Source organism: Epinephelus fuscoguttatus, linkage group LG21 (assembly GCF_011397635.1).
Source record: "Epinephelus fuscoguttatus linkage group LG21, E.fuscoguttatus.final_Chr_v1".
In the NCBI taxonomy this organism is placed as follows: domain Eukaryota; kingdom Metazoa; phylum Chordata; class Actinopteri; order Perciformes; family Serranidae; genus Epinephelus; species Epinephelus fuscoguttatus.
The window spans coordinates 19,415,300-19,442,940 of record NC_064772.1 but is presented as its reverse complement, the minus strand read 5'-3'; the positions used below and the strand labels follow the sequence as shown (position 1 = coordinate 19,442,940).

At 41.7% G+C, this 27,641-nt stretch overlaps 1 protein-coding gene and 1 long non-coding RNA gene across 3 annotated transcripts in view; both read left to right on the top strand.

Annotated features, from left to right (window-relative positions):
- LOC125881676 (uncharacterized) overlaps positions 1-27,641 on the top strand; it is a 58,254-nt gene that overhangs the window by 708 nt on the left and 29,905 nt on the right. The window contains exon 2 of the long non-coding RNA XR_007448251.1: positions 20,552-20,662. This is a non-coding gene — a long non-coding RNA (uncharacterized LOC125881676). The remainder of the gene's footprint in view (positions 1-20,551; positions 20,663-27,641) is intronic.
- Positions 2,294-7,127, top strand: zic4 (zic family member 4). Of its 2 annotated transcripts, XM_049564914.1 has the most exons (3): positions 2,294-2,888; positions 2,997-3,623; positions 5,835-7,127. In XM_049564914.1, exons 1-3 carry the CDS (start codon positions 2,462-2,464, stop codon positions 6,272-6,274), a joined length of 1,494 nt encoding a protein of 497 aa, XP_049420871.1. In that variant the 5' UTR covers positions 2,294-2,461; the 3' UTR covers positions 6,275-7,127. The 2 variants fall into 2 exon arrangements, with proteins under 2 accessions (XP_049420871.1, XP_049420870.1); XM_049564913.1 differs by having other exon boundaries at positions 2,294-3,623; positions 5,835-7,126.

The following is a 27,641-nucleotide window of genomic DNA, read 5'->3' as shown; positions in this document are numbered from 1 at the left end:
TAAGAATGGCATATGATTGAAAAGGGGGAGAGTCAAAACTGGAGGTCATGTACGCAGACTTGCAACAAGCGAGGATAACTTGATAAATGTGTGCCAAGAAAAGTTTGAATTATACATAACTTTGCAAGTGAATTTAAAGTTGTGCCATTTATGTGCCTCAAAGTGATTATAACATACTTCGCATATGTGCGTAAAAGGTGCGCCCTAATCAAAACGCCATTACCCGCTCAGTGTCATGATCCTAATGTGCTGCAGTCATACTGTAGAATTTAAGATGGCTACCTGGAGCTCCTCAGGATTTACAGTGAAGGCAGTTAAGCCAAAGCAGCAAAAACAGTGTTTTATGAGACTACTCGAAAATATTCAGCTTTTCTTTTTTTTTGTTTTGGGATCTTATACAACTCCCCTGCTTACTTGTCTCCAAGAGTGAGTGCATGCACAACTTGGAACCAGAAATAGCACTTCAAAGTTTAGCATTACGCTGGTGCTGTGATGCCTCTGAAGGCTACAGCTGTGAGCCTCGTGAAACCCCACGCGTAAAGGCCATTTAATAAACATCTTTTGGATCCGTCATGTCTCAAAACATTGACTCAATTTTCTAACGTGCTGGATATGACGCTGTCAGCAAAGATTTTGACAAGTCAATTCAGAGAAATAACCAATATGAAGATAGTTTTTAAATTACTGTTATATAAAGAAAATATTAGCCAAGTGGGTGTGTGTGTGCTATTATTCAGCATGGACTGTTAAAACAAAGAAATGTCATATTTTGTCCAGTTGGTTTTATCATCAACGAAAATTTAAAAAACGTGTGAGGAGGTTGAGATACTCACGAGCGGCTCTGACAATAAATTTAAGTTGTCCTGCACAAATTACTTCTGATAACCGCAGAAGTTAAATAACACATTTACGCATTTCATATTTGACATCAAAGTGGTCAACACTGCATGTGACCTTCTTTGAGGTCGCTTCACGCAGTAATTTATTTTTGTCTGCAACTACAAAGATACAGCGTATAGTCCAAATATCTCCCCCACAATTTAAAGCGTTCAGTAACACAAATATAGTGACAACACACAAGACATAACTCACCCAAAACAATAAAGTCATAGCTGTTAATTACAAAAGTGTAAGCAGGGCGGTACAAGAAAAATATTATGAAATAAGCTGTGATAGTCAAATAAATTTTCGGCCATTCATGTTTGTCACAGAGACAAAGTAGCCACCGTGCTCAAGACTATATGTACAGTAACAAACATTACTCAACATTTTCCTGACACACATTTGATTTTTAAATTCGTCCTGTTTGATAGTTTACAAAGACAAAGTGGGAACACACAGATCATCCACACGGCATGTTGTTATGATGCGTAACTAATATCTTTCTTTTAAGCATTCAAACAAAAGGCAGAAAAAAGAAACACTAAGTCTGAGGAGAATATTGCAGTAACCGATACTTACAGTACACACACGTTTTATTTTGAACTTAACTCTGCAACGGCACCACCTCCCGTGACCCTCATCTGCTGCCGTCCTGGGTCTAAAACAAAATTACCCCGGATCATAACAACAGGTCCCGTCCATTACATTTTTTTCCCCTCGGGACAATGGCCGCAGCTCGCCCTATTCACACTTACTACACACACGGATCCCACCGAGCAGAGAACGGACTGTAGTACGCGCTGAAAGGCGAACGGCTGGATATGTAAATACGATTGTATATCAAAGCGCACATTAATGGTATGTACTCCGGACTATTTTAAACCCCCACGTGGAGTCTTCCTTTGGTTAAGTTGACAAGTTTTTCTCCCGCTGACGCCGATCTTTTACGTGCGTAAAGTTGTGCGTAATTTGTGCGTAAAGTTGTCCTTCATACGATGCGGGGCGAAATGAAGATATCACTACATTATTTATGATCCTTACAACTTTTATACTGGCAATATGCACAGTGTAGCGAGGCAGGCTGTTTTGTAATTGCAGAATCAAACGGGGGAAATTGCTGTTTCATAGCCGCGCAGCCTTTGTGCGCTGCGACAAAAGAAAGGCGACTGTATATCTGGATCAACTTTTTAGGACTTTTATTGTACAATAACCTTTGCATAACAACTATTTTTCTCAAGCGTTGCCTGAGGCACTGCGCATGCGCGCTGGCTGCTTGCTGTCACTAAAGACATTTTTCTTCACGTTGGAAACTGTCACTGGTGACGTCAATCACCGAGCTCTGACCAATTAGAGCGCAGGGTGATTGTTTAGCTCCACGGGCTGCAGCGCCTACCATGAATCTCTATTCAGTATCAAAGCGTCCTGCTGCTGCCTCTCAACCGAATGGGATTCCATGTAGTCTGCAGATAGACTTAACTTTATAAAGTCTTTTTTCTTTATTTTTCATTGCGATTAAAATATATTTGTCATCATCATTATTATTTTGCCTGCTGTCAAGTTATTCTAAAATTAGGAAGTAATGAGCGTGGATGCATTGGGAAGCCCCGTGATGGACCCTACGTTTTCCAAACGGAACACGGCGCTGAGATTAGTTGACTTGGCAGGGGCTCACCACCATCACCATCATCACCACCATACCCCTCAGAGCGTGACAGGCTTCCCGGGGTTCAGCAGCCATCCACACTCAATGGCTCACTCGCACCCTGGGGAGATTACTGCGGAACCCCGCCTGGGGCCGAGTCCATTCGGGCCAGAACACATGGGGCACTCCGCGGCCCTCAAAATCAGCCCAGCCCATCATTATCCCCACCACCATCACCACCACCACAATCATCATATGGCAGGCCACAGTGAAGTGGTCTCCAGTCAAACGGGAGCTTTTGGCCCGGTTCAGGCGACATCGGTCCCCTATTCTATGTCTCACACGGCCCAGGCTTTATCCGCAGGTAGGGATTTCCTCATCCGGAGAGATCTGACAGCTCAAGCCATGCCAGTACTGACTGACCAGACTGCTGGTTCAGCCTCTCACCACGGAATGTTTGTCTCAACAACAGGTAGCTACCCCGGACACTATGGTCATCACCCTGACGCTGGGAACCATACCCTCTTCTCCGGACTCCATCACGACCAGCCTTCTAGCGGATCACCGGGTGGCCAAGCGTTGAATGGACAAATAAGGTTAGGACTACCTGGAGAAATGTACGTTAGGTCTGATCACTTGAGTCAAGTGGCAAGCTCCAGGGCTGATCCGTTCTCCGCCTCGCCGTTGCATGGCTACGGTGGTCTGAATCTGAACATGAATCTTAGCGCTCACCACCACCACCACCACGGAGCCGGTGCCTTTTTCCGCTACATGAGGCAGCCGATAAAGCAAGAGCTGATTTGCAAGTGGCTGGAACCGGAGCACTCGCCGAAGAAACTTTGCTCCAAAACTTACAGCACCATGCACGAACTCGTAACGCATGTGACGGTGGAGCACGTTGGAGGACCGGAGCAGGCGAACCATATATGTTTTTGGGAAGAGTGTCCGAGGGAAGGCAAACCATTTAAAGCCAAGTACAAACTTGTAAATCACATTCGAGTGCACACCGGGGAGAAACCGTTTCCATGCCCGTTCCCTGGCTGTGGGAAAGTGTTCGCCAGATCCGAGAATCTTAAGATCCACAAAAGGACGCACACAGGTCAGTAGCTTTATATTCCTAAAAATAAATGTTGCAGAAATGTAATATGTGAAATTAAATCAAGTTGCATGCTGAAATTCAGATTTAATCTTTACAAAATTATCCACACACACACGTGCTGTTTTGCACAATTTTCACGTTGTGTTTTTTATGATTTTTAATTGAATTGAATTTAATTTCACGCATTTAAAATATCCTCTGACGTGCCAAAGCAATTAATCAATCTGTGCTGCTGATACATCAGCACGCAGCAGCCACTGCCCACCTGTTTGTTGCGAGTTGCATCGCAAGTTTTTGCAAAGGGACTGAGCTTTGGGGGATTATGATACAGCTCACTCAGGCGTTTGACGGTTCAACCTCTTGTTTACACCACAGCACAAAAGACTGAGGCCCACGTCAGGACGTGTTCGTGTAGTTTAGAGCATGCCAGATAATGACTGGCAGCAACGTTGGAAATGTGCATCTTCACACTCACTGTGACTGATATGATGATGATGATGATGTTTTTTTTCCCAGACACTTGTTGCTCTGTTTATTAACTGTTTAATGCATGCTCCATATCCCAGCCACTAATTATAGTTTGGAATGCATTTTTAGATTTAAAGCCACGAATAAAGGCGCAGTTTTATTTTACATATATGCATTAGAGTATTTGCAGCCTCATGTTATTCCCCCAGCAGAGTGATATGACATGTGTGCATGGTGAAATACTAAGCCTGCTCCTGGAATGATCAGCTCTTGATAGCCTTTAGCCAAAGCAACAAGTTGACAAGTGCAGACGGCTGAAATAATTCACCAACAGGTTGGCAGAGCTGACTGCGTCTATAATGACTGACGTGTGTATATGCGATGCAGTTCCAAGCAGCAGCAGCTCGCGTTGAACTTTTTTTTTAAAAAAAACAAAAAAACAACAACAACAAACAAACATATAATGCTACAATATGGCTGCTTGCCTCTGTGACCCAGTGACGTGCTGTGGAGCCAGTGAGGGGGGGAAATAAGGCCTCAAAATGTCGAGTCAGACTTGTAAATGAACACAATGACTACATTCCTTTTTTCGTCGGTGGCTGCATGGCACACTCCCCCTCTCTCTGCTCCATTTCTGCACCCTATGTATTATTCATATAATTTGCTCACATTACCTAAGTACAAATCTGTTAAATTATTTCTGTGTGTTGACTCCCAAGGGGCCTGGTCTTTGGTATCATGTTTAAAACCTATCCGAAAGTGTGGTTATGACTGGGGCTGCCCCTGGGGTCTGTTCCTCGACGGTTTCTTGTACTACACTAATATCCTTGATTGGCTCTCTCAACCCAACAGCTGAAGGTCAAATTGATATTCAACCCGCAAGTGTAATTAGACAGAGGCAATTACATATTCTCAAAAGCTTTAATCGGAGGAGAAAAATCAGCAGTGGATGATTTCCGTGTAATTTATTCAGACCGTCTTTTTTTTTTTTTTGCCTTGTCATAATCAGGTAGAAATACTTATTATTAAGACGCAAAAATTAGAGCCAGTCCATAACCATTTGCAGGGATTCAAATAGCAGACAGGCTGCGTTAGCACACAGTGGGTGTAGCCTGGCTGTGGCGATACTTTCATTTATCATGATTTTTCAGTTGGTTTTAGGCCTGCTATGTCTGTGCTCATAGCTTGTCTGTTTTGACGTATGCCTTGATGCATGTAGACGCCAGGTATAGACCCAGGACAGTGGGGGTTCAGCCCTCCTGTTTACACCAGACTGAGGCTCATGCATGAGTGTAATGTCTGGTGTAAACAGGAGGCAGGTCTGTCCAAGTAGGCACACTTTTTAAAAGTGTATGTAGGGGGGAGTGTGTACTGTAAAAACAAAACAAAAAAATATACGAATTTAATTAAATTTGGGGAGATGAGTGGCGGTAAATGGACCAGCTTTTTTTTACACACATATATATTCTAAATTTATTTATTTATTTTAATTAATTTATTTATTTTCATTGGGTCACAGATACTTGGATACTTGTTGCTTGGTTTATTTGAACGCATGCATGCCCATAAAGTGGGGTTAGCCACTTTATTAGTGTGTTTAGAGATTTGCAACTGAAGTTGATGATGGTCCCATAAAATAAATAAATACATAAATATGATAATGTCTCAGAGTTAAATACATTATTTTTTTAAATCCACAATTTACTGATTTATGTGTCATTGTGTCACCACCACTGTTAACAGGTGAGAAGCCCTTCAAATGTGAGTTTGACGGCTGCGACAGACGCTTCGCCAACAGCAGTGACCGGAAAAAGCACTCCCACGTCCACACCAGCGATAAGCCCTACAACTGCAAAGTGAGAGGCTGCGATAAGTCCTACACACACCCCAGCTCCCTGAGGAAACACATGAAGGTGCACTGCAAGTCCCCCCCGCCCAGCTCAGGCTACGAGTCCTCCACCCCGTCCCTGGTCTCCCCCTCCTCAGACTTGGGAAGGGAGCCAGGAGGCTCCTCGGTGCTGTCGGAGCCGGTGGGAGCCTCCCAGCCCGCGAATTTAAGTGAATGGTACGTGTGCCACAGTTCAGGTGCCAGCGGCGCCCAAACACCGCCCAGCGGGCCCTCCACACCCGACCCCACAGACGAGCCACCTTACAGAAACCCGGAACCGAGGGACGCGTTTTAATCCAATTGGACTCAAACACGGTGCCAGAAGTGACAGAACACATTTTCAAAAGCTTAACTATTAAAAATGGTTTGGCTTCGGTGCCTATACGCCTGCGAAGGCCCACTGGTCCCCCTTTTGGATGAGCCACCAAACAAGACACCCCAGAGCCAAGAGACGCATTTGAACCACATTGGAAGGAAAAAGTGCAAACCTTAAAGACGTGCTAATTTCCAGGCACAGTTAAAAGAATATATTTTCAAACCTCAGCTACTCAAAATGGTTGGCTCAGTGCCTACGCGCCCTGACGGCCCACTGGTCCACTTGTGGAGAGAGTCGTGTAAATCCGTTAGACTATGTGGTACATTATTGTAGGCTAGGCATGTTGGTGTACAATTATTTTGTAAATTCGAGTTTCGACTTCGATATGTTTTTATTTATTTTTCAATCTGATATTTTGTATTATCGAACCAAAGTGCATGTTTCAATTAGGGCGAAGATGTACATTTGTAAATTTTGTAAGTTTCGATGTGTTGATGTTGATAGTTTTGGAAGGATCTGTCTCCAAGCAGTTTCTCACCGGTCACTGCGGTTATTTGTACAAACATTTTATGTTTACAGCTATTTTTTCTTTTCCATTTGTGCAGAGGGTCAACAATTGAACTGTTTCATACGCCTGCAGTATTTGATATACGACCGTGAAATTATAAATGTTTTATCAAAGTGGGCATTTTGTGATTTTGTATCATTGTCGTCAATATTTTTTTTTTCCTTTTTGGATATCTGAAATCGAGCGGCACTCAAAATGCGTACCGAATTGCCTTGTAATTTGTGAGTATTTTGAATAAATCTTGTATGACTAAAGTGAAAACTCTGCTGAGAGATTCGGGTCTATGTGGGATTTACAGCCGGTTGTCAATTATCTGAAAAAGTGGTTGCATTCATGGAGAAAATGTGCAGAATACATGCCTTGTTTATGTCTTTAAAAATAATATTTCCATAAAGATAATGCCTCCTTTACGCACAGCTCTAAAACCCAGCAATAACAAACCCACGTCTACTTTTTTTACATGCAGATAAAACTGCTGCAAACTCAAAGAAATAAAATATAATGAAAGGTTTTTTAACAACACATTTTAAAGATGTGATTTTCCAAAATGTTTCTCGGGGAACTTAAAGTGCGCACCGCTTGCGTAAAAGTCTTACTTTTCTCAGCTGAGCTTTGGTTTGATGCAGACGTGGGCAGAGTGTGATGAAGGGGGCTACAATATTCTGATCCAGACTTCAAAGAGCATTTGGTACAAAGAGCCATTTTTTTCACGACGGTGAATCCTCATGGTGAATTAAGATTTCTATAGCAATAGCCAAGTCAAACTCAAATGATATGGGGCCAAGTCCGTGGACTCAAAAGCCCGCTCTAAAGAATGTAATATTTGCTTCCCATGGGGTAGGAAACGGTAATCTATGTCCTTTATATTGCAGACGAGGGCAGTATAAAGAAGAAAAATATATTCTTTTGCTCCAGGCCTACTTTACGACAATCAAAGGAGACGCCGCTAAAACGCAGTTGTCCCACACCATAATAGACTTGCATTGCAAGAGGGCCGAGCTGCTCCATGGTTAAATTTAACCATAATCATATTTTAGGCTCTGTACATGAAAAACCATAAAAGCTTAGCAGCCTATAATGATAACTGCACAGCTAAAAGTTAACGTTTAAATTAATTCTCTCAGCTTTGAGCACCGCTTTTTCCTCAATAGTGTAAAATAAAAGGTGTAAAAGAAGCTTAAAGAGGAGTGAAAACATGCAGCTAACCAGAAACCTGAAGAGCTCTGCTGCGTTGGGAAAACTTTTGGCTGAGGGCTGATTTTTTTTACTCCCGGCCTTGACTAAGGCAGAAGTGGGTGGAAACAACGCAGCTACAACTCTCTGATACGTTTATAGAGTTTGGTTAAGTGCATGACAGTTTGCTCTGTGGAAGAGGCCCAGCTCAGAGAAAAGAATAAACACTAGAGCAAATAGGAGAAGAAGAAGATGATGATGATGCCTGTTTTGGCACCAGCTCTTGTGCGTAAAAGAGTAAGAAAAAAAAGAGGAAGGAAGAAAGAAAAATAACAAGATAGTTGGATCTCAATTGAAAGCGGGAGTCTTTGAAGTGGAAGTTGATATCAGAGGGATTCTTCTAGGTCGTCTGAACGACGTTGATGACACGGAAAGCCTTTTGTCACCGATTTGTTGGGCTCCTCTCTATTGGGCTCCTCTCTATTGGGCCGTCTAAAGCTTTTAGTTCCAGTCGTCAAAATGGACAAGAACTAACTGAGTCGCGTAAAAACATTTTCCATTCAGCCGCTGAAAGTGAAGGATGGGCAACATTTAAAGGCTTGTTTCATTAGAAGAAGAAACAAAAAAAAGAAAGAAGAAGCGAAAGAGTTAAAACACGAGGTGCAATTTTTCAGCCAAAGCATTTCTGAATTTGATCTTTACTGCTGGGGAAAAGATCAAAGACACAAATATGGCCTTGAATTCATTTAGAAGCCACAAAGAGAAATAAAAATCATGCACCAGTGCTGCAGGACTGCACGTCCGCTCTGCTACACTTCACTGACCTTTACATATATAGTGACCTTTAGGATTTATGGCTTTAACCAAAAACAAACACGCTGTCTGCAGTCAGAAATGAAGCCGGGGCGAGCAGGCATGGCTGCAAACTTGGATCCTGAGAGTTAGGGTATAAGTGCGAGCAGAGATAAAATGTGATGAGTTCGCTTTTTATTGTGAAAGTTAAATTCCCGGCGCGCAGACAGTGGATACAGCAGGCACTGCGGACCGTGACAGAGGATCTTAAACAACTGGGTTCACTCATCGGGGCTTCCCACCTTCAGCTGAGCGACAACCTCTGATCTGATATCAGCTCTGGGGTCAAGAATCAAGAACAGGTGTGTGTGCGTGTGTGCATGCGTGTGTGTGTGAGACAGAGAGAGAAAGAGAGAGGCTCCACTTGAGCTGCAGCACCAATCCAACTCAGGAAGCTGATGGTTGCAGCCTCACAAGTAATGTACATTAATTATAGAATAGATGAAGTTGGGAAAAAGAAGAGGAAAGGGAAGGGGAGGTTTTGAGGTTTCCAAAGCGCAACAAAAAAAATAAAATGAATCCATTTTGCTCCTCACAAGGCCCTCTCACCACCACTGCTGCATCCTGAGGCTCATTTGAGTGTGAAATATCATTTCTTTGTAAAATAATGGAGGCGGTAATCCTACTTCCGGAAACTGTCCGGCATTATTGAACAAAACCCTTTTAATAGGGGGATTAGCAGTCTAGGAGTAAAAGCCTCACTCACCCCCTCCACACCACCCCTCCTTTTTTCTCCCCCCCTCCACGCCCACCCCACGCTCCAACACCACCACCGCCATCAGCACCTCCAACACCAACCAGGTCATAATTATCAGGAATGAAGTGGCCGAAATTGGCATGGCAAATAAAGAGACAGACAGGTGCAATAGACCCACCAGAGACAGACCGGAAACGCGCTGATTTGAGTATTTATTACAGCCAGTAAATACAGTTTAGATGAATTAAACGTGGCTGTAAAAATATTAACAATTTTTATAGTTTTATTTTTTTCCATTTAAGCATTTTATAGTGTTATTTTTTTTTTTTTAAAGGGACATTACACTTTATTTCTCAGACTTTGATCGAGTGCGCAGAGAAGCAGGTCAAAAAGGCAAAACCACGCGCACCCACAAGTTAAGTACACCCATAAAGCTTGTCGTGCATATTGAATATTTTATTCTGATAACGTCCAAGGTTAGTTTGCAAAGCGAGGGATTTACAGGATCACATGGCTGCACATGGCTGTGATGTATCGACCATACCCCGAGCTTCCGTCATAAAGATTTATGCCGAACCTTTAAAGCTAAATTAACTGTATTCCGCATATAAAAGGTGCGCAAGCAGAGTTAAGGCAGGTTTAAGGCTACACCCCTGCGGTAGCTTTTGTATATAGCAGGCAAACCTCACATAAGTCACCTGGGGGAAAAAAAAAATCAGTGCCAGTAAGACCTTATAGGCTACACCGCCCCCTCCACCTCCACCCTCCTGCACACTCCCCAGGTTTTCGGATTACCGTCATCCACAAGATTTCAGGAAACCAAGTTATTTCACTTCCATAGATGAGCGGGCTCCCTCCAATGCGAATCAGCCCCCCAGTAGCCTATAGGCCCGAACACGGGTTTCTAACAACCGCCACATTATATGGCAGAATGTGCCACATACTTCACACCTGCACTCTGAATAGCAGCTCCCTTTCAGTGTATGATACGCCTGTTGGCCTTGGGCTCAATGCAGCTGCATGAATGAATCAGCGACCCGCTTATTTGGTCTCTTTTGATCTGAGATCTGCTTCTCTCATTTGATCTCGCAGCAGCCTGAGCTATGACTAGTTAGCGAGAGCTGTGATGACTTCCTTCATTAACGCACGCGACTGGATATATGTAAGGGAACTTGTTGCTGCAACTTGGGCAAACAGATCCAAATGTTGTTAGTCAGGTGTGCGTGTGTGTGTGTGTGTGTGTGTGTGTGTGTGTGTGTGCATATGGAGAGGAGGATTAAAAACGTGCAATTGTTAGTGCAGCATGACGCACGGATTTTCCCCCCTGCAGAACATGACTCGTTATTTCACATGACAACAAACTTACTTAGGATTTTAAAATTATTCAGAGCTCAGGCATGCACATGCTCGTGCAAACTTCACATTCACAAAACTGAGCCATGCATCACGCAGAATAAATTGACTTGAATTCAAGGACCCGCCCTTTAAGTCGATCTGACGCACAGCAATTTATCACAACTCGGATTTATCATCTTCTGCTGACCCCTGTGTGATCCGAGTGACGCTAATATCAGACCCAAGCAGCGAACAGGTGTGTTCAGCCCAACAAAAATATTAAATATACAGCACACAGGAATGTTCCCAGAAGGCCTCATGCTCCAAGTTTCAGTACAGAACAACAACATAAAAAAAACATGTATATATGACCTGAGAAGTTGAGATATAGCCAGGGCTGCTGAAATCAAAATAAAATAACGATTTTCTTGGAAGTGGTTCACAAACAAGGAAATGGACCGTTTTAGGACAAAAAACCCTCCTACTGATTTAGCCAAAGCCATAATGGCAAAAGTGCGTTTATACACTCGATAAAAGAGACAGTATATCATCATATATCAAAATAACACAGAGTATTAGGGGATGCAAATGCTGCCAGCATTATGAATCATTGCTTTATCTGCACTATTTCACACGTCAGATGGGAAATATGTTCCGAACAGACACAGTTTGAGAAGAAACATAATGCACGTGATCAGTCTAGCAGTATCGAAAGACTTTGGGTCATTTCGCCATCTCCCGCAGGAAAGACATTACGCCTCCCATATTTACATACTCTTTAATATTTGTCAAACATTCATAAATTACAAACTAATGAAATGTTCGACGGTCCTCGGAGATGGAGCTAATGAAGACATAGACTTTTGCTTTTGACGTATCTTTGTTAGGTTTAATACCATTCTCTCTGGCACGCACTATTAACTATTATTATACTTATGTCAGGCCACCGCTGACACGTTACGACATCAGGATCACCTGCTGGAGGTGGGCACGCCATGGGATATAAATGGCCTCCATCTATAATGCCAGTAGCCTGCATAAAAAGTAGTAAGTGTTAGTGAGATTATAAAATGTGGATTTAAATTCTGGGAGGGTTGCACTGCGCAAAAAATGGGCAAAAATATTATTTTTTAAAAATAGATCGAAATTTTAAAAGAATGTTTTATTTTTGGAGCAAATTTGAAAAGTAAAAAATATTCTATTTTTACATTTTCAATTTTCTGTGAGAAATATTGTTGAAATAGATTTTTTTTTTTTTTGCAGTGCACGCAGCTTGTGTGACCACTACAACGTCAAGAGGCACTTAAAGGACTGAACCTGTGAAACGAAGAAAGAGAGGCAGAGAGGAAGAGGAGGGGGAGATATTAATTATGGAGCCAGCGTAGAGTTAATTTCCGCACAGGCCAGCCATTTATTTATTCATTCATTCATTCATTCATTCATCGTCCTTATTATTATTATATTTTTTCCCTCCTTCCTCTGACCCAACATGTGCCAAAGCTGCACATCCCCACACACTGCACTTGATCAAAAAAAAACGATACACGAACTTGAAACACTTTGAAATTCAATGAATGGGAGGTATTGTCAGCGCAACAATATAGATCCTTGGAGACGTGTTTATTTGACAGAGCAAATCCCCAGCGTGTCAAGGTTGTCATATTCCCCTCAATGTCCGATGCAAATGCCGCGGCATAATCAGATGCAGCAGCATGACGCGTTTATTACTTTGTCAATCATTTTGATACGACAGTATTGAAACAAAGCGAGCCCACGTCCGGTAATAGAATTAAAGAAAAACCCTTTCAGCGGCAGGCAATTTCAATTTGACGCGTAAACCATATGTGGAGAGGTCAGCGGGTCTTTATCTGTGCGTGAAAACTTTATTGACACTCACATTTCAGCTGCAATAACAATAATAATAATAATAGTTTGCGCGCAATAATCGTTCGTAAAAACACATTTTACTTTGGAGAGTCTTCAAAACGAAGCAGAATTAAAGGCACTTGATTCTCCAAAGCAACACAAAGCAGGACTTTCTTTTAAATTATTCCTACTTCAGCGCAGAAGGCGCAACGCGAGGCTTATCCTCCTTGTCCATGAGTTAATTCATCAAAAGGAAAAAGTTTCAATACGATTTTTTTCCTGGTTTCAATAATAAGTCGACCACTGCGACATTCTTTGAGCTTAGGCTATCTTCATAATACTGATTTGTGTAGCCTAGGAAACTACTCAGACCAGAGCAGACCCAAGCTCAAGGGGATTTTTTTGTGTGCATTTATTTCTCCAAATTCACCCTTAAGGCTGGGTAAAAACAGCCACTAGTAGAGAGACATTTTTAGTTTTATTCTACGGAATATATATGCTAAAAATAAGCACAGGAGCAGACAAGGTAAGAGTCGTTTTTCCGCATGTTATTGCACATATATCAAAGAAAAAAAAACACGTGAATGATATGTGAGAGTGTGTTAAGAGCTGTCAGGAAATCAGCCTCTGAGTCCTTACCCAACGTTAAGGCTGTCTAATTTCTAGGCATAATTAACTTTATGCTCAAAATCAATTGTTTCCTGTACACAGCCAGGGTCCAGGACGGCAAGCAGTGAGAGGCCTATTTGAGCATGTGAGAAAGCAGGAAGCAGCCCTACCTGCCACTCATTAAGCCCACAAAAACTCAATACAAAGAGGGGGGAAGAAGGATTAGACCTGCTCGTTATACCTGCCGCGCAATTAACACTACTTATTCTTCTAATCCCTCTGTTCTAGAAATAATTGAACTTGCAATAATAATAGAAAAGAAAAGCAAGCACGGCCCGATGCTTAAATTGTAAGGAAATGCATATTTTTGGGAGGCATGATAATTATTATAATAATAATGTGTTTATTATAGCAGAAATTCAGGTTTCTGTCTTTTTCTGTGTGTGTTGGTGAGGAGAGGAGGAGGAAGAGGAGGAGGAGAAGGAGAGGAGGGGGTTGCCTTCAAGGAGCCCAAAGAATCCTGCTGCTGATTTGTGGAGAATACTCTTCCTCTTAATTTCATCTGAATCAGGTTGAGAATCAGCATCTTCCTCCTCCTCCTCCTCAGCCGCCACCGCCGCCATAAAGCGGGGGTAATCACATCCCCTTTAGAAACGGAGGTAGCTGCAAGTCTTTGTCCCCGTTGTGTTGTAGGTGAATCGGAGCACACTTGAACTGAAAGAGGACTTGACCTTTGCCTTTATGTTTTCCCCCCAATGTTTGTCTAAATCACAATTGTCTTTTGTGAGGGGACATGCGCTGCCGTGACACGTCCTATTGAGCGGATGGATGTTCGCAGTCAGACGGGCTGGAGAGGACGTCAATGGCACATAGGTGTTTGAAAACTTTGTGGTGATCTGCCCAGAAAACACAGAGGATAAAATGGCAAGAAATGTTCACAAAATGTGCTCCAAGTGTCACAACAGGCCCAAACTAGTTCCCATAGGTGATTAATTTCTCGCTTCTGTGTGCACCAAACGTGTTTAAAGCGCACTGAAGGGCCCCCGTGAAGCTCCTGCGCGCACATGCTTCATATTGCAGGGAGGGATAAACTTGTTACCATTCATGTCACCGCATAGGTCTACCTGCAGCTCTGCTGGATGGACACACGGGTCAGTGGAGCTCTCGGAGGTGGGATTCCTCCAGGTTTTTCTGTCATTGTTCTCTCATGAGTCGACTGTAAACAAACAGTGGCCTACATACCGTGAGGTGGTGCTGATTTATGGAGAGGTGGCTGAAGTGTGGAGTCATCACACGGCAAATTAAAACTAAAATATTAAGAAAGAAGTATTTTTTTCTATTAAATTAAATGTCATTTAAAATATTTTTTAGATAAATAAATACATTTTAATCTGTAAAAAAAATAAAAAAAAAACAACAACAAAATTAAACTTTTTTTTTTTTTTTTTTTACAGTGCAATTTTTTGTTAAAATTCACCTTAAAGGCGCAGTTGGTATTTTTTGACCACTTGCGTAAAATTAACTCCGCTACAGTGTCTAAAATAAAGTCTATAAAATGGTTATATGTTCCTGTTTTTATCATTTACAAATACACACACACACACACACACACAAATAATCTAATAATGTACTTTAAAATTTAAAAAACAACAACTTTGATTTATTTATTTCACGCAAAGCCTGTCAATCTCCTCGATGCCAAATCTATACACGTGTTTCCAATTTTACTGCCTGGACTTTACACCATAACGCGATTAAACCCGTGCAAGAAATATGACTCATGTCAATACCTAAAATACAGTAAATCAGTCAAAAACAAGAAATACGCGCACGCAGATATGCGCACCATCACCAGAGGACTTATTTGGATGCACGCAACAACAGCATCGCGGCTCTGACCCTCCTTCCAACAGCCTCTGGACGCGTTGTGACACTCTAGTTGTCAATTTTCACAGTATCTTTATTTTCTGTGTTGCAGTTCCTCTCAGCACTCGCTCAAGTAAACTGCGGGAAAGTTGCTTGGGAGCGATAGAAATACTAACGGAGCCAGTAAACGACTGCTGTTTATGGCAGGAGGGACGTGATGGCGATGCTCGCAGCCTATAGGGGAGCAGGGATGTGTTCATTTATCATGAGTGGCAGCGTGTGATGTGACATGGAAAACAGAGACAGCAGAGCCCCCCCTTCCTTTTCTTCATCATAAAGCTTCATCAAATGGCTCTATATGATGATAATTACACTGCTGAGTGTTGGAGGAGCATTTTTTTGCTCATACATGTGCAGGTTTACACAATGTAAGATGATGTAAAGTTCTTTGAGATTGAAGGGAGTATGCTGCATCAGGGGAGTGAGGCTCATCCAACTTTTTGGTGAAATAAAATTGCTGGACTGATAAGAGTTGACATAGATTTATCCCAGCTGCACACAGATGCAAACTGCCTTAATGTGCAATAGAAACTGACACTGAATCTCCTTCTTAAAGTTACATTACCGCCCTTATTTCCGCAGAAACACAGCCCATGATCCACTAAATCAATCAGCAAACTAACCCAAGTGAAACATGTCTTTAAAGCGCAAACATGTCAAATCAAAACATGCACCCTAACTTATAATTTCCCATCTTTACAAGCATCTATTGGCACTCACCACTTCAATCATCTTGTTACATCTAATAGTGACTTTTAAATCGTGACCTCAGAGCACTTAAACAGACATCTAAGGATGTGATTTGCCACTTCACATCTCACTGACACACTGAGTTCACAATATTTTAGCACCAATAACACACACACACTACTTTAGCTTTCCAGCAGCAACCTTCCCAACACATTTCAGTGGACATATGAGTGTTGCTATACAGCACTCCTTACAGTCCTCAGTCTCTGTATATGTTCCTATAGTTTGGCTCAGATGTGGAGATCAGAGGGCAAAAACAAGGATTACACAGACTGTGTCAAATGTAAAAGCTCCCGCGAGACTTGCAGAATATCATAATTAATGTTTGGGGCAGATTTGAAATGTAGACTCCGCCGGCCTTTAGGGCACAAAGGGAATGTGTGGAATTTCATATGCCTGCAGAAAGACCTGAAAATTGAGTTACTGCTCGAGGCCCGCACTTCCTCTGTAATATTTTCCCTCTTTGCACAATAATTACAGGCTGTGATGTAGTTTAGGAGATGGAGATGTGGAAACAGATGTAGTAGTTAGAATATATGCAAAGGAAATCATGCAGTGGTGAGTTTACTGTACAGATATTGTGTATTTCCTGCAGGACTTCTATTTGCTCACACATCTGCTGCATGATGCTTGAAGTGTTTAATAAATTTAACATGTTAAATTTATTATTTTGCATGAGAGATGACAGTAGAGGCAGTCCCTGCAAATGTTGCATCCATTCTTTATGGCTTGTTCTGATAATCAATTTCTGTCTTTCTGCTTTTTTCAAACTGATGGAGAGGAGGGAGGAGGGGGAGGGAAAAAAAGTCCTCCTCCATCATCTCCTTCTCTCCATAACTTTGTTCCTTTCGGTCTGCAGATCAAAGGCCTCTGAAATTGGTGTCCCGAAGATGTACATTGTTGAGATGACAGGGCGACAATGCGGAGAGAAAGCGTGGTCTATCAGACATGTCAGCCCGCAGAAAGGAGAGGGAGGAGAGGGGCTGAGAAAGGCCTGGGTGTCGATTTAATATCCCAACTGGAGGAATTTGAAGCTTTTAGCTGTGGCCAAGTCTCTTCAGTGTTATTGGCCCAGTTAGCATCTGTGATCCATGTCTTTGGGGGGGAATATTTGCTAAACATGGGTGACAACAGGGTGCTAATGTACCTTAGATTGTAGGTTTTATTATTTTTGTAGAGAGGAGACACTGATTTGGAAGTCAGATTTTACGCAGGGATTTCCAGGATCGATATTGTCTCCAAACTGTGCGCGTCTTGCAGGATATTTGGTGACTTTGCCATGAATTAAAAAAAAAAAAAAAGTCGAATCTTGCGAGAGTGAATGTCTCTTGTCTCCGCGTCCTCACACTGCACTTGGAGCGTCTTGGCGTTGCAACCTGCTGCTCCGACAAAGACTTTAATAGTTTGAAAAGCATCCGAAGTGACTGGAGCGCAGACATCCACAGAATAAATATTTGTATTCATTTGAGAAATGAGGATTTGAACAAGGAGACAAAACCCGACAAAAGGCACAAAAAACACAAGCATGAATGCGAGTATTGTCCCCCCGGCTTTGAAATTCTGATTCACCATATCATAACCCCTGCGAGGAAAAAAACATCAATATCCCCGCGGAAAGGACACGTTTCTATGGGAAACTAAAGAATTTTAGCGCATAACAGATCTGGCGCAGGAAAAGGAGGGGGGAATCAAAGGGATCAAAGGCTCGGGCTCAAGGAGGCTTTTTGCGTGAAGAAAAGATGGACGATGTTGACTTTTAAGTGTTGGCAAGATTTTGGAGACCCTTTTTCTGCAGGCTGTGTCTCTGAAAGTGGCGTTAAAATCAGTGTGCAACAAAGTTTCTTCTGTGCAAACTTATTTTTAAATAATAAATGGGTGTCTTTCTGCAGAATGATTCATTCGTTTTTCGTTTGATCAAAGACACAAAAAGGAAAGCAACATTTTGAGACAAATAAACCCAAATTCAAAGAAGATTTACGCACAAAGGTGGTGTTGTTCTGCTACCTTTGATCGCCCGGACGCACGGCTCAGGACGCATTATTTCATATAACCAGCCAAAAAAAGCCCTTTCCCCTGTTTTATATGCTCAAACTGGAGTTTTTAATACATAATAAATTACAATATATAAAATAAAGTCGTGATAAACTTCCCAGCAGTATTTTTCGGCCTGTAATAAACCCTGCAGAATCCGGGAAGCTGGTGACTGAAACGTCTCAATTGTAAGGCCCACGCACATTTTTATCCATTCGCCCCTTTCAGGTACCCTGACACGCAGGCGGCATAGAAACAACACTAAAGTAAACAGGACTAACAGGAGACTAGTCCCTTTGTTGTGCCAAAGGCAGCTGCCCAGCCCTCTATTATCCCGGAGCAGACTGACCGCATCCTTCCCACTGCCCCCTCACCAACCCACTGCACAAAAAGAGAGGGATGTTCTGCTTGCATGGGTAACACTGTCGTTCCAGCCCTTAGCAGTCCTCTTACTCTCTATTGAAAGGAGTGGGAGTAGTGGACACAGCCTGATCTGCGGAGTACAAAGGCTCTCCGTAGAGTCCCATTGGAGTGAAAGGAATGAAGGGGCTGGAGATTTGTGAAAGAGGGGTCGGAAGATTTAGAGAAAGAACGGAAGTTTTGTTGTTGTGCTTGATTTCCCTTCCTAACTAGGGATGGAGTGGCTGGATAAACCCACTTAAACTCAGTTTACTCACCTTTTAATAATCAGAGAAGAGTTTGCTCACCTGTTTAGCCTGGCATAGATACACAGGGCATACTTGTATGTTGCATTATTATATTTAGCAGAGCTTAAACCATATTACTACTTAATTATTACCATCTAATATGGCACGAAAAAATAATATGGTCATCTGTATCTCTGGTAAAAGGAACACATGGCTTCAGGGTGACGTCAGTTAATTTGGGACACCTAAAATTATTAAGACTACATTAAGTGTTACTTTTAGAACTTGTTATGTATCTGTGCTATATTTCCATAAAGAAAATATGTTGCCAAGTAAAATCCTTTAGAAACTTTTGACCTTTAAACACATCAATAACCCCTACTTCACCTTTATGACATGTTCAGGTAAAATGGGGCAGCCATGTTTGTTTTTTTTAATTAGTTCAAACCATTTATCAGTTTAACTATTAGTCTATGAAATCATTAATATAACCTAACCAGTCATTAAAAAAGATTGTCAAACGTTTCTGCCATGCTTTCCCTGGTCTTCTGCTTCCTGTTTCCTCAGTGCCATATTATCTACAATAGACATACGCATGTGTAACAGTAATGGCTAATTGTGCACTGTTGTGCATCATAATATAATATGACATGGTCGCACACAGTTGCAAAATAATTCATGATTTGATGGCATGTGGGAGCCTCAAAAAATTCAGAAAAATGTCCCATTTTAGTTTAATTTTTTGTCCCATTTTACCGGAATGCATCACTCAAAACCCTTTCCCATAGAAAGTAAAGTGTACTGTGAATATGTTTTGATTGTAAGTCAAACAGTTTGTAAAATGTAACATCCTACAACCATTTTTTGTCCCCTTTTTGTACCCTTTAATATTTTTGGCTGCATCACTTTTATTACCAAAAAGAGAAAATCCCCATGCCACATAACTGAACCTGGCAACTTGTGGGACTTGATTATTTTACTCTTTGCTCTGCCCATTATAGTTATCAAAGACATATCAAAATGTTTGTTTCATGTAAAGCACATTTGTAGCAGTAAAGCAATAACATGTTTGGTGACTGCTGCTAATATTTAAAGTGCCCAAGTTGTGAAACCATTTTCGTCCCACACTGCCTAACTGAAGTCAGGTAATAATCTATCTTAATTATTGTGGTTATGACCCCAAACAACATTTTCTGACCCATATATAAAATAGAATAATTTTCCACCCATTTCATCCCTCATAGCTCAGATTCCTACAAATGCTCCAATCCGGAAAACAATTCCTCAAAGTTGAACACAAACAGCAGAATTCTGTTTAAAGGCCAAGCATTTTAATTAACAGTAATGAGGGATTATTGGACACAATTAGAAGCATTAGATATTAAATTGTTGCCTGGCAGAGATGGGAATGGGAGGCTGGCGTGCCCTCGGGGGAGTCCCATGCTGGCAGGGTTTATGTGGACACACACACTTTCAACAAGGACTGAATATGACCCTGTTGTTTCAAAATGGCCTCCTGATTTATATCCATCAAGGTTTAAAGGGCCTGTCATGTCTGCTGAAATAGAGGTGTTGACAGCCACACTTGACAGCTTCTCCCTCATACTGTTTTAATGTTGCTGTTATGGCATTGCTGTCTCATGCGCCGAACACTCGCCATGTCCCAAGCATCTTGGGCTGAGGGACAATGTGGTTTTGTCGCTCCTGTTGCTTTGACTTCCTGTCTTGGTCGTTGTGCATGCACAGTGTAAAAGTTTACAAGATTTTGGAAACATGAAATGACTCTTGCTGCTACTTTTTAGGCCGTGGGTGCCATGAATGGTGACTGGGACACACTGTAAAGGGACAAGAGGGACTCTGGATTCGACTGGCTCCCTGTGCAAAGAAAGGCAGTGAAGAGCAGCACAGACCAGGTATGACATTTCATATTGCAGTATCCATGTCACAGCCTGCTATAAATTGCAGGGTAAACCCAAGTGAATAAACGCTGGTTTAACACAGTGCCATGGGAGTGAAATCCTCTGAGAAATTCACACAGCCTGAGAATCCTCTTTGAAGGCACATTCCATAGGTCACAGTGCAGACACCGCACAGTCGAGCCGTTTCATCCTCATCAACATTTGTGTGGGCTGCACAGCCGCCCCGAGGCCAAAAGAAACGCGCTCGGGATTTCTCAGTCTATAGTTAGCAAAAGGCCAGCTCCTCTGGCTCCACTGAGCAGGCACAGGACTGACATCAGCAGGACCTGCTCTCTGATTGGCGCAGGGACCAAAGAGAACAACAACAAAAACAGAAAGCTGCTTGATTATGTTTCAATTTATCCTATGTGCACTATTTGAACTGTAATTGAGACTCATTCTCGGTGTACTAACACTATGCACAGCAGGACTGGCACGCATTGTGTAAATAAAGGGGACCCTATGTTTTGCTACCAGGTTATTCCAGACTCAAGCGTGTGCTATTTTAACTCTGTGTGCATACTGTGACGGTTCACGCACTTATAAAGCCTCTCGTGTTATAATTACATCATCTTGAGCCTTGTCATTCAGACACTAGCATGTGAAGCATGTAAACCCCATGGCCGGCTATATATCAGCCTGCTTTGTTTGACATTTATACACAGCCATGGTCTTGTGTAATTATGAGCTTACTGTTCTGTCAAATATTTAATGCCTTGTAAAACAGCCAGCTATTTATAATGTACAGTGAATGCTGCGATGCTATTTGTGAGAGTGGAGGAGGCAGACGGCAGAATATAATCCTTGTGACATGTGGACAGTAAACATGATTACAGTCGTAAGTGTCTACATGTTTAAGATGCCAGCAGACACCTATAACTCATCAAACTAAAGTTTGCGCTCTAAACACAACGGCCGTATATTATGGAGCCAAGTGGTACAAAGCATGCTGCATTTCGTGCAAGTGAAGGATGCCATTTTGCATACTTCACATGCATTTCCAGCCTGGTGCTGCTGTGATTGAGTCATGAAAATGATAGACAGTGTTGAGGGGAGCTCAGATGCTGTAATTAAGAAATGCAGCAATGCAAGAATGTAAAAATACTCAAATACAATTGAGTTTAACACACAACACTTGACTTAAGTTAAAGAACAGAAGTATCCACAGCATTATTTACACTAAGTTTTAAAAGTAAGAGAATTAATTTTGCAGCACGCCCCCTCAGAGCTTTATATTACTGTTTCATGTAAATGTCAGAGTAATTTTAATATTGTATTTGACCCTGGAAGCGCTACTGTTACTTTACAAGCTGTTGCAATGACATATGTTTTAATTTTTTTCCTAAAATCTGTACAGTAACCAGCTTCCTGTGTATGTCAAGTTAAAAATGCAATAGTTCACCTTCGAATTAGTGATGTAGAAGTATACAGTTGCACTTAGTGAAAAGACTTAAGCAAAGTAGAAGTGCAGCATCCCAGTATTTAACATGAAGTAGAGGTGGTTGTCTCTTGATTTTTATTTTTTTTTAATTCATGCAATGCCACTACAACACCTGATTTTCAGCACTGATACCAAAACTTCCCATAGGTTTAAAAAACCTTACATTGAGGATTAGGGCTGGACCATATGAAGAGAATCATATATCACGATATTTCTGACCAAATACCTCGATACTGATATTACAAAGATATTGTGGGGTTGACTATTAGAATATTTACACAATGAGATTTTTGATTAATAGTCATCAGCAATGTGGATATAAAGACGAAGCTGGTAATAGCAAATATTAGAACAGCTGCAACAGTCGTAAAACAGTTCAGAAAATCACATTACTTTACTGTAAAGCACCTTTTAAAACCAAGAACACTTTTGATATTACAATATCCAGAATCTAAGACATTATGTAGTCTCATATCGAGTTACCGATATCTTGCCCATTCCCATTGAGGAATATAGGCCTAAAATGTTTTGCTAAATATTTTTTCAATTAACAAACAAAAGCCAAATTTAAATGCAGCAAAGGAATGTAACTAAGTACATTTACTCAAGTACTGCCCTATTTGCAATATACTGGGATATTTCCATGTTATGCCACTTCATATTTCCATGCCACTACAGTCAAGAGGAAACTTTTTACTGCACTATATTTCAGTTACTAGTGACATCACAAAGTAAGAAAACACAATATATAGAAAACATACATAAAGCTCATAAAATGATGCATTGTTTGAGATAAAACTATTCAACAGTTGTTCAATGTTCAATGCTCCATGTTCCTTACAAATTAATACATCTGCAATAATAGTGTACTCCTGGTATAACACACATAGGGGCAATATTGCTGCAACTAGTGCTTAATATTGCAGATAATACTCATATTTTCACTGTTATTTCAATTTCAATCCAGGGCTTTTATTTGTAACGGTGTATTTTTTACAGTGTGGGAAGTGAGGACTTCCTGCACAACTGGAAATATGTTGTTTATAGCAAGCAGCTGTATCAGAACCAAAATAAAATGCAGTCTTAAAGTGGCGGAGCTGTGTTTTACAGCAGTGAGATTCTGTATTACAGATTTTGATATTGGTGCTACAGACAAATTGGTCAGTACCCAATAATTATACATTACTACATGTATCTGGTTACTTTCCACCTCTGATTATCCGAAATAATGTTTAAGGCAAGTGACTTAACTGCTGCATCAATCCACATCTAAGACAGACTGTGGTCTGTGGTGGTCAGTGCGAGGGCACAGAGAAAGTAATGCCGAACACATGGCGGCTGATTATGTTAGCTCAAAGCAGTGTCCGGCTCGACTCATGTCAGTTTCTCACCACGGGAAACTTGACGTGTGGGAATAGAGGCTCCATGCATGGTTGCCATGCATTGGCCCTTACGTTTTGCACATGTAGGTAAACAATCCCGCCTTGTCTACTGAGAGGCCTGCGTTTATACATGGGTGCAGAACATGTGTTGCGGCCAAAGTCGCATCAAAGGTCACTAAGCTATGCTTTGAACACTTCAAAGCAGGGGGATGAGACTGTAGCTTTTAAGTTTTATGGCAGGTGTAAGCAGGGGTTGCTGACCAGCCCAGGGTGGTCTGCTCCCTGGTCAGCAAGAGGCTGCTGGTGGTTAGCGTGGTTGAGGTGGTGTGTGCAGGGCCAAGGCATCGGGGGCAGGGACACAACCGTCCGACCAGGCTGTGTCCAAAATGTCTTCATGCAGAAGGCCACATTTGGAGTCATGGATCTGAAAGGGTTTCTGGGAGCAGACTGGACACAGGCAGACGTCCACTTCAAGGGTCTCTGGTTTCAGAGGACCACAGCAGGGTACGTCTAAGGTCTGTGTCAGTCCCATTTGGAAACAGATACATTGGCAGAGAGGAGCGGAGGGGCCAAAGCCTGATGACCATACCACAGAGTGACCACAACACTGCACCCTCCCCTGACAGACTAGAAACAGACCCTGTAGCAAGTTCAAAGGATCCAAAGAGGTCTTGCCAAAGTTCATTTGCTGGAGTTCATTCATCTCAGCACCTGATGCGGTTCATTGCTTCTGCTTTTCGTGAGGCGTTTCAGTTTAAAAAGCGAGACTTCAAAGGTGCCAATGTTATTGAACGTTCTTATTCAAAATGAGCCTGCATGCAGTTAGATGTCTTTTTAACCACTGCATCACCTCCGTAACGTCTACACTCCTTGAGGTCCGTCTAATTTGCTGCTAATAATGAACAAAAATGAATTTTCAGATTTTAGTTTTCTGAGCTCAATCTTATTTCATTACTAACAGATTTATATGACAAGGAGAAGGATTTGAATATTGTGACAATTTTAGTAAGGTACATTGCAAGGTTTCAAGAGTTTCTGGTCTCAAATGGATAACGCTGCGACTGACTCTGCTCACAAATATACTTGTATCCTGCCTTGAGCTGTACACGTCCATGCTCTGCAACAGAGCTCCAAATTCACGCAGTCGGGTGTGCTTTAATACACCACATTATGAACATTGAAATCAACACAAAGTGGCTTAATAACTCCTCTGGTGACAGAGCCTGCTAAATTGATCATTTTGAATGCTTTACAATATCCATAATTATGCGAGCGGAATACAAGGTGCTGTGCGTCTGGTTGATGATCCTGGAATGACAGGTCTATAACAGCCCTCTCTCCTTGAGATAGTCGGAGACCCACATGCACATTGAGAAAAGCCATTACAAGCCCAGGGTGAAGCAGGTGTGTTTGCGGCACTCCACAGATGGCTGGGAGCGTTGTTAATGAGAGAATAGTAAACACCAGAAAACTTTTTATCTTTGATGCAAGATTGTTTTACCAAGTGCACAGCCCTGACTCGTCAGAGCGGTGGAATGTGAGGTCAATTCGCACATATGATTTGATTGACCCCGGCTAATAAGGTCCTGCCCACGTACTTTAGCACAGAGTTTATGGACTCACTGACGCACAGAGATGGGGCCAAGTCATTGTTTTGCAATGCACAAGTCTCAAGACTTTGGACTCAAGTTCCAAGTCAAGACAGGCAAGTCCCAAGTCCTAAGCTTAGAGTTTTGAGTCCTAAACAAGTCATAAAACACTATAAAGATTTGAGTCCAAGTCAAAATGCACTCTTTGCCAAACAGATTAATGATCTATTAAATGGAAAAAACCACGAATGCTTTTAAAAAATTGAATTTATTTGTTACAACAAGTATGTCAGAAGTTGTTGTTGTTTTTATTGTCCACTGCGTAGTTTTTGTACGTAAATGAAATTATCTTTGGTTTAATTTTTTACAGCTCAGTAATGTAACATCAGTGCGTCATGGTTCTCTCTCGCCACTAAACTGGGTGCCCTCGGATTGGATCATCTGGGGAATTAATTGTCGCCTTGCTGATTCAGGAAGTAAAGGGAAATGAACTGATTAGTGACGCACTTTTTAAATAATACACTTTTTTAATCTTTAGGCTTTGAGGAAGACGAGTCAAAAGGCTCAAGTCAGAGTGAAGTCCAAGAGTCCAAGATGAGTTGCAAGTATTCACTGATTTTGTCAAGTTGGGTCTAAAGTCATCAAATTTGTGGCTCCAGTCTGACTCAAGTCCAAGTCATGTGACTCGAGTCCACACCTCTTTAGATGAGCAGCTCGCCAGCTGCATATTAAATAGCACGAATGTCACAAGTGTCGTCCAAAGATGGCAGACCTCTTACCGATTAATTACTAATCGTGTCCTATTAAAATGGAACACTTTGCAACACCCAGAGAAACATTATCCTCCCCGAGTGTGAGACTTCTCTCCATCTCGCTGTTGTACTGAGATGCAGAACGTGAGATGATTAAAAGTGCATTACCTGGGCCTGGTGATTCCCTGAATGAGCTATGCTAAATTGGTTGTTTTCTATGCTGTGATTAATTGAACTTCCAGAGCCACATTTCAACACGCTTTGTTTTTCTGTCCCCAGTCATCACCTATTATTAAAGACAAATTTTCAATATCTCTCTGGGAGTCCAATTAAGGATTTACATTGTGACAGTATTTTTCACTTTAATTACTATACATAGTGCAAGCGTCGACGCATTTCCTTATTTATCAAACAACACAGTGGAATAGAATTCATCAAGTAAACAGATAGTTAGATTCTGTAATTGCAGCTTCTTTTCGGTTGAGGGGAAAAAAACGGAAGATCCAAAATCTGATGAACAATTGAATAATTTCTTCCCTGGAAAATGACTACACAGCATACTGATGGTGGAAACTAAACTGCAAAGAATAGTGTAGCTCAAAGGATATGATTGTATTAGTAGTAGATTGTATATAGATGAAAAAGAAATGGAAAGAACAGGATTTGAATATTATTATAATCCCTAAATACAGTAACTCAACAATTGCTGTATTATTACACCACAGGTTTCTGAATCACAATAGCTTGTGGGACAAAATGTATGGTCAGTGCTATTAATTTCATTTTACCTCATATTGGGCAAACAGTTGGAATCCCGCTGTAAGTAGCAGTGTTGTAAAACATCAGTGGATGCCAGCGTTCACAGTGATGCCTCGTGGCCACTGCACTTGACTGGTACACAGCGTTTGACACTGGCATTCTTTGATTCACTCTTAATACTTAAAACCTAAATGCCTCATTGTTGGAGACGACTGCAATAGTGCTGAAGTTAAGTGGCTTCAAATTGAAATTTCCTGTGGGTTTGTAGCCGGCATATGGAGCCAATAAAAGTCCTGTGGCCCCGAATAAATGTTAATTTTTTCTTTTTGTGGGTCTGCAGGGTAAGAGAGATGATGACAGTTCCTCTACTAAACATGCAGATATTCTGTGAATAATCATCTCATTTCTTGAAAGAGATTTAATAAATAAAAAATGGCACAGCAATCCTCTGTCAGTGATGGTTCCCTAGAAGCAAGGCCTGCAGTAGTTTGAGGCTACCCATGGCATCCTGCTTAATGCCCAATTTTCATTCAGCATCTATACCACCTCCTTTGTGTGACCCTGCAAATATCCTCTGGGCCTCTTCATTAGTCTACGGGGCCTGTGTGCAAAGGCTCTCTAGTTAATTTGCCCCGGCAGGACTGTTTCCCCTACTGGAGATCAGCTAGAGGAAAAAAAAAAGCCTGCCACAGTCAGTCAAAGATTCACAGAGGCACGCTTAATGCAAATACATATAACCGGTTTCTGTTTCTCCATTTTTCATGTGTTCTCTTCATCCATTTTAAGTGCTTGGGCAAATCTCTCACACCACTCATTGGCTTGTTTATGGCCAGCTTTCTGCTCTGATCTTGTCATGCGCCGGTGATACGAGCGCGGTGGTGGATCATGGCTATAACGTTTTTTTTCTCTTTTTTCTGCATTGTTTGGCCGACCACTTGCTGCTACAATTGACCTGCGAGTGGAGCTGATGACCAAGATGACTAACCCCTGGGGAGCCCAAGTCAGGGAAAT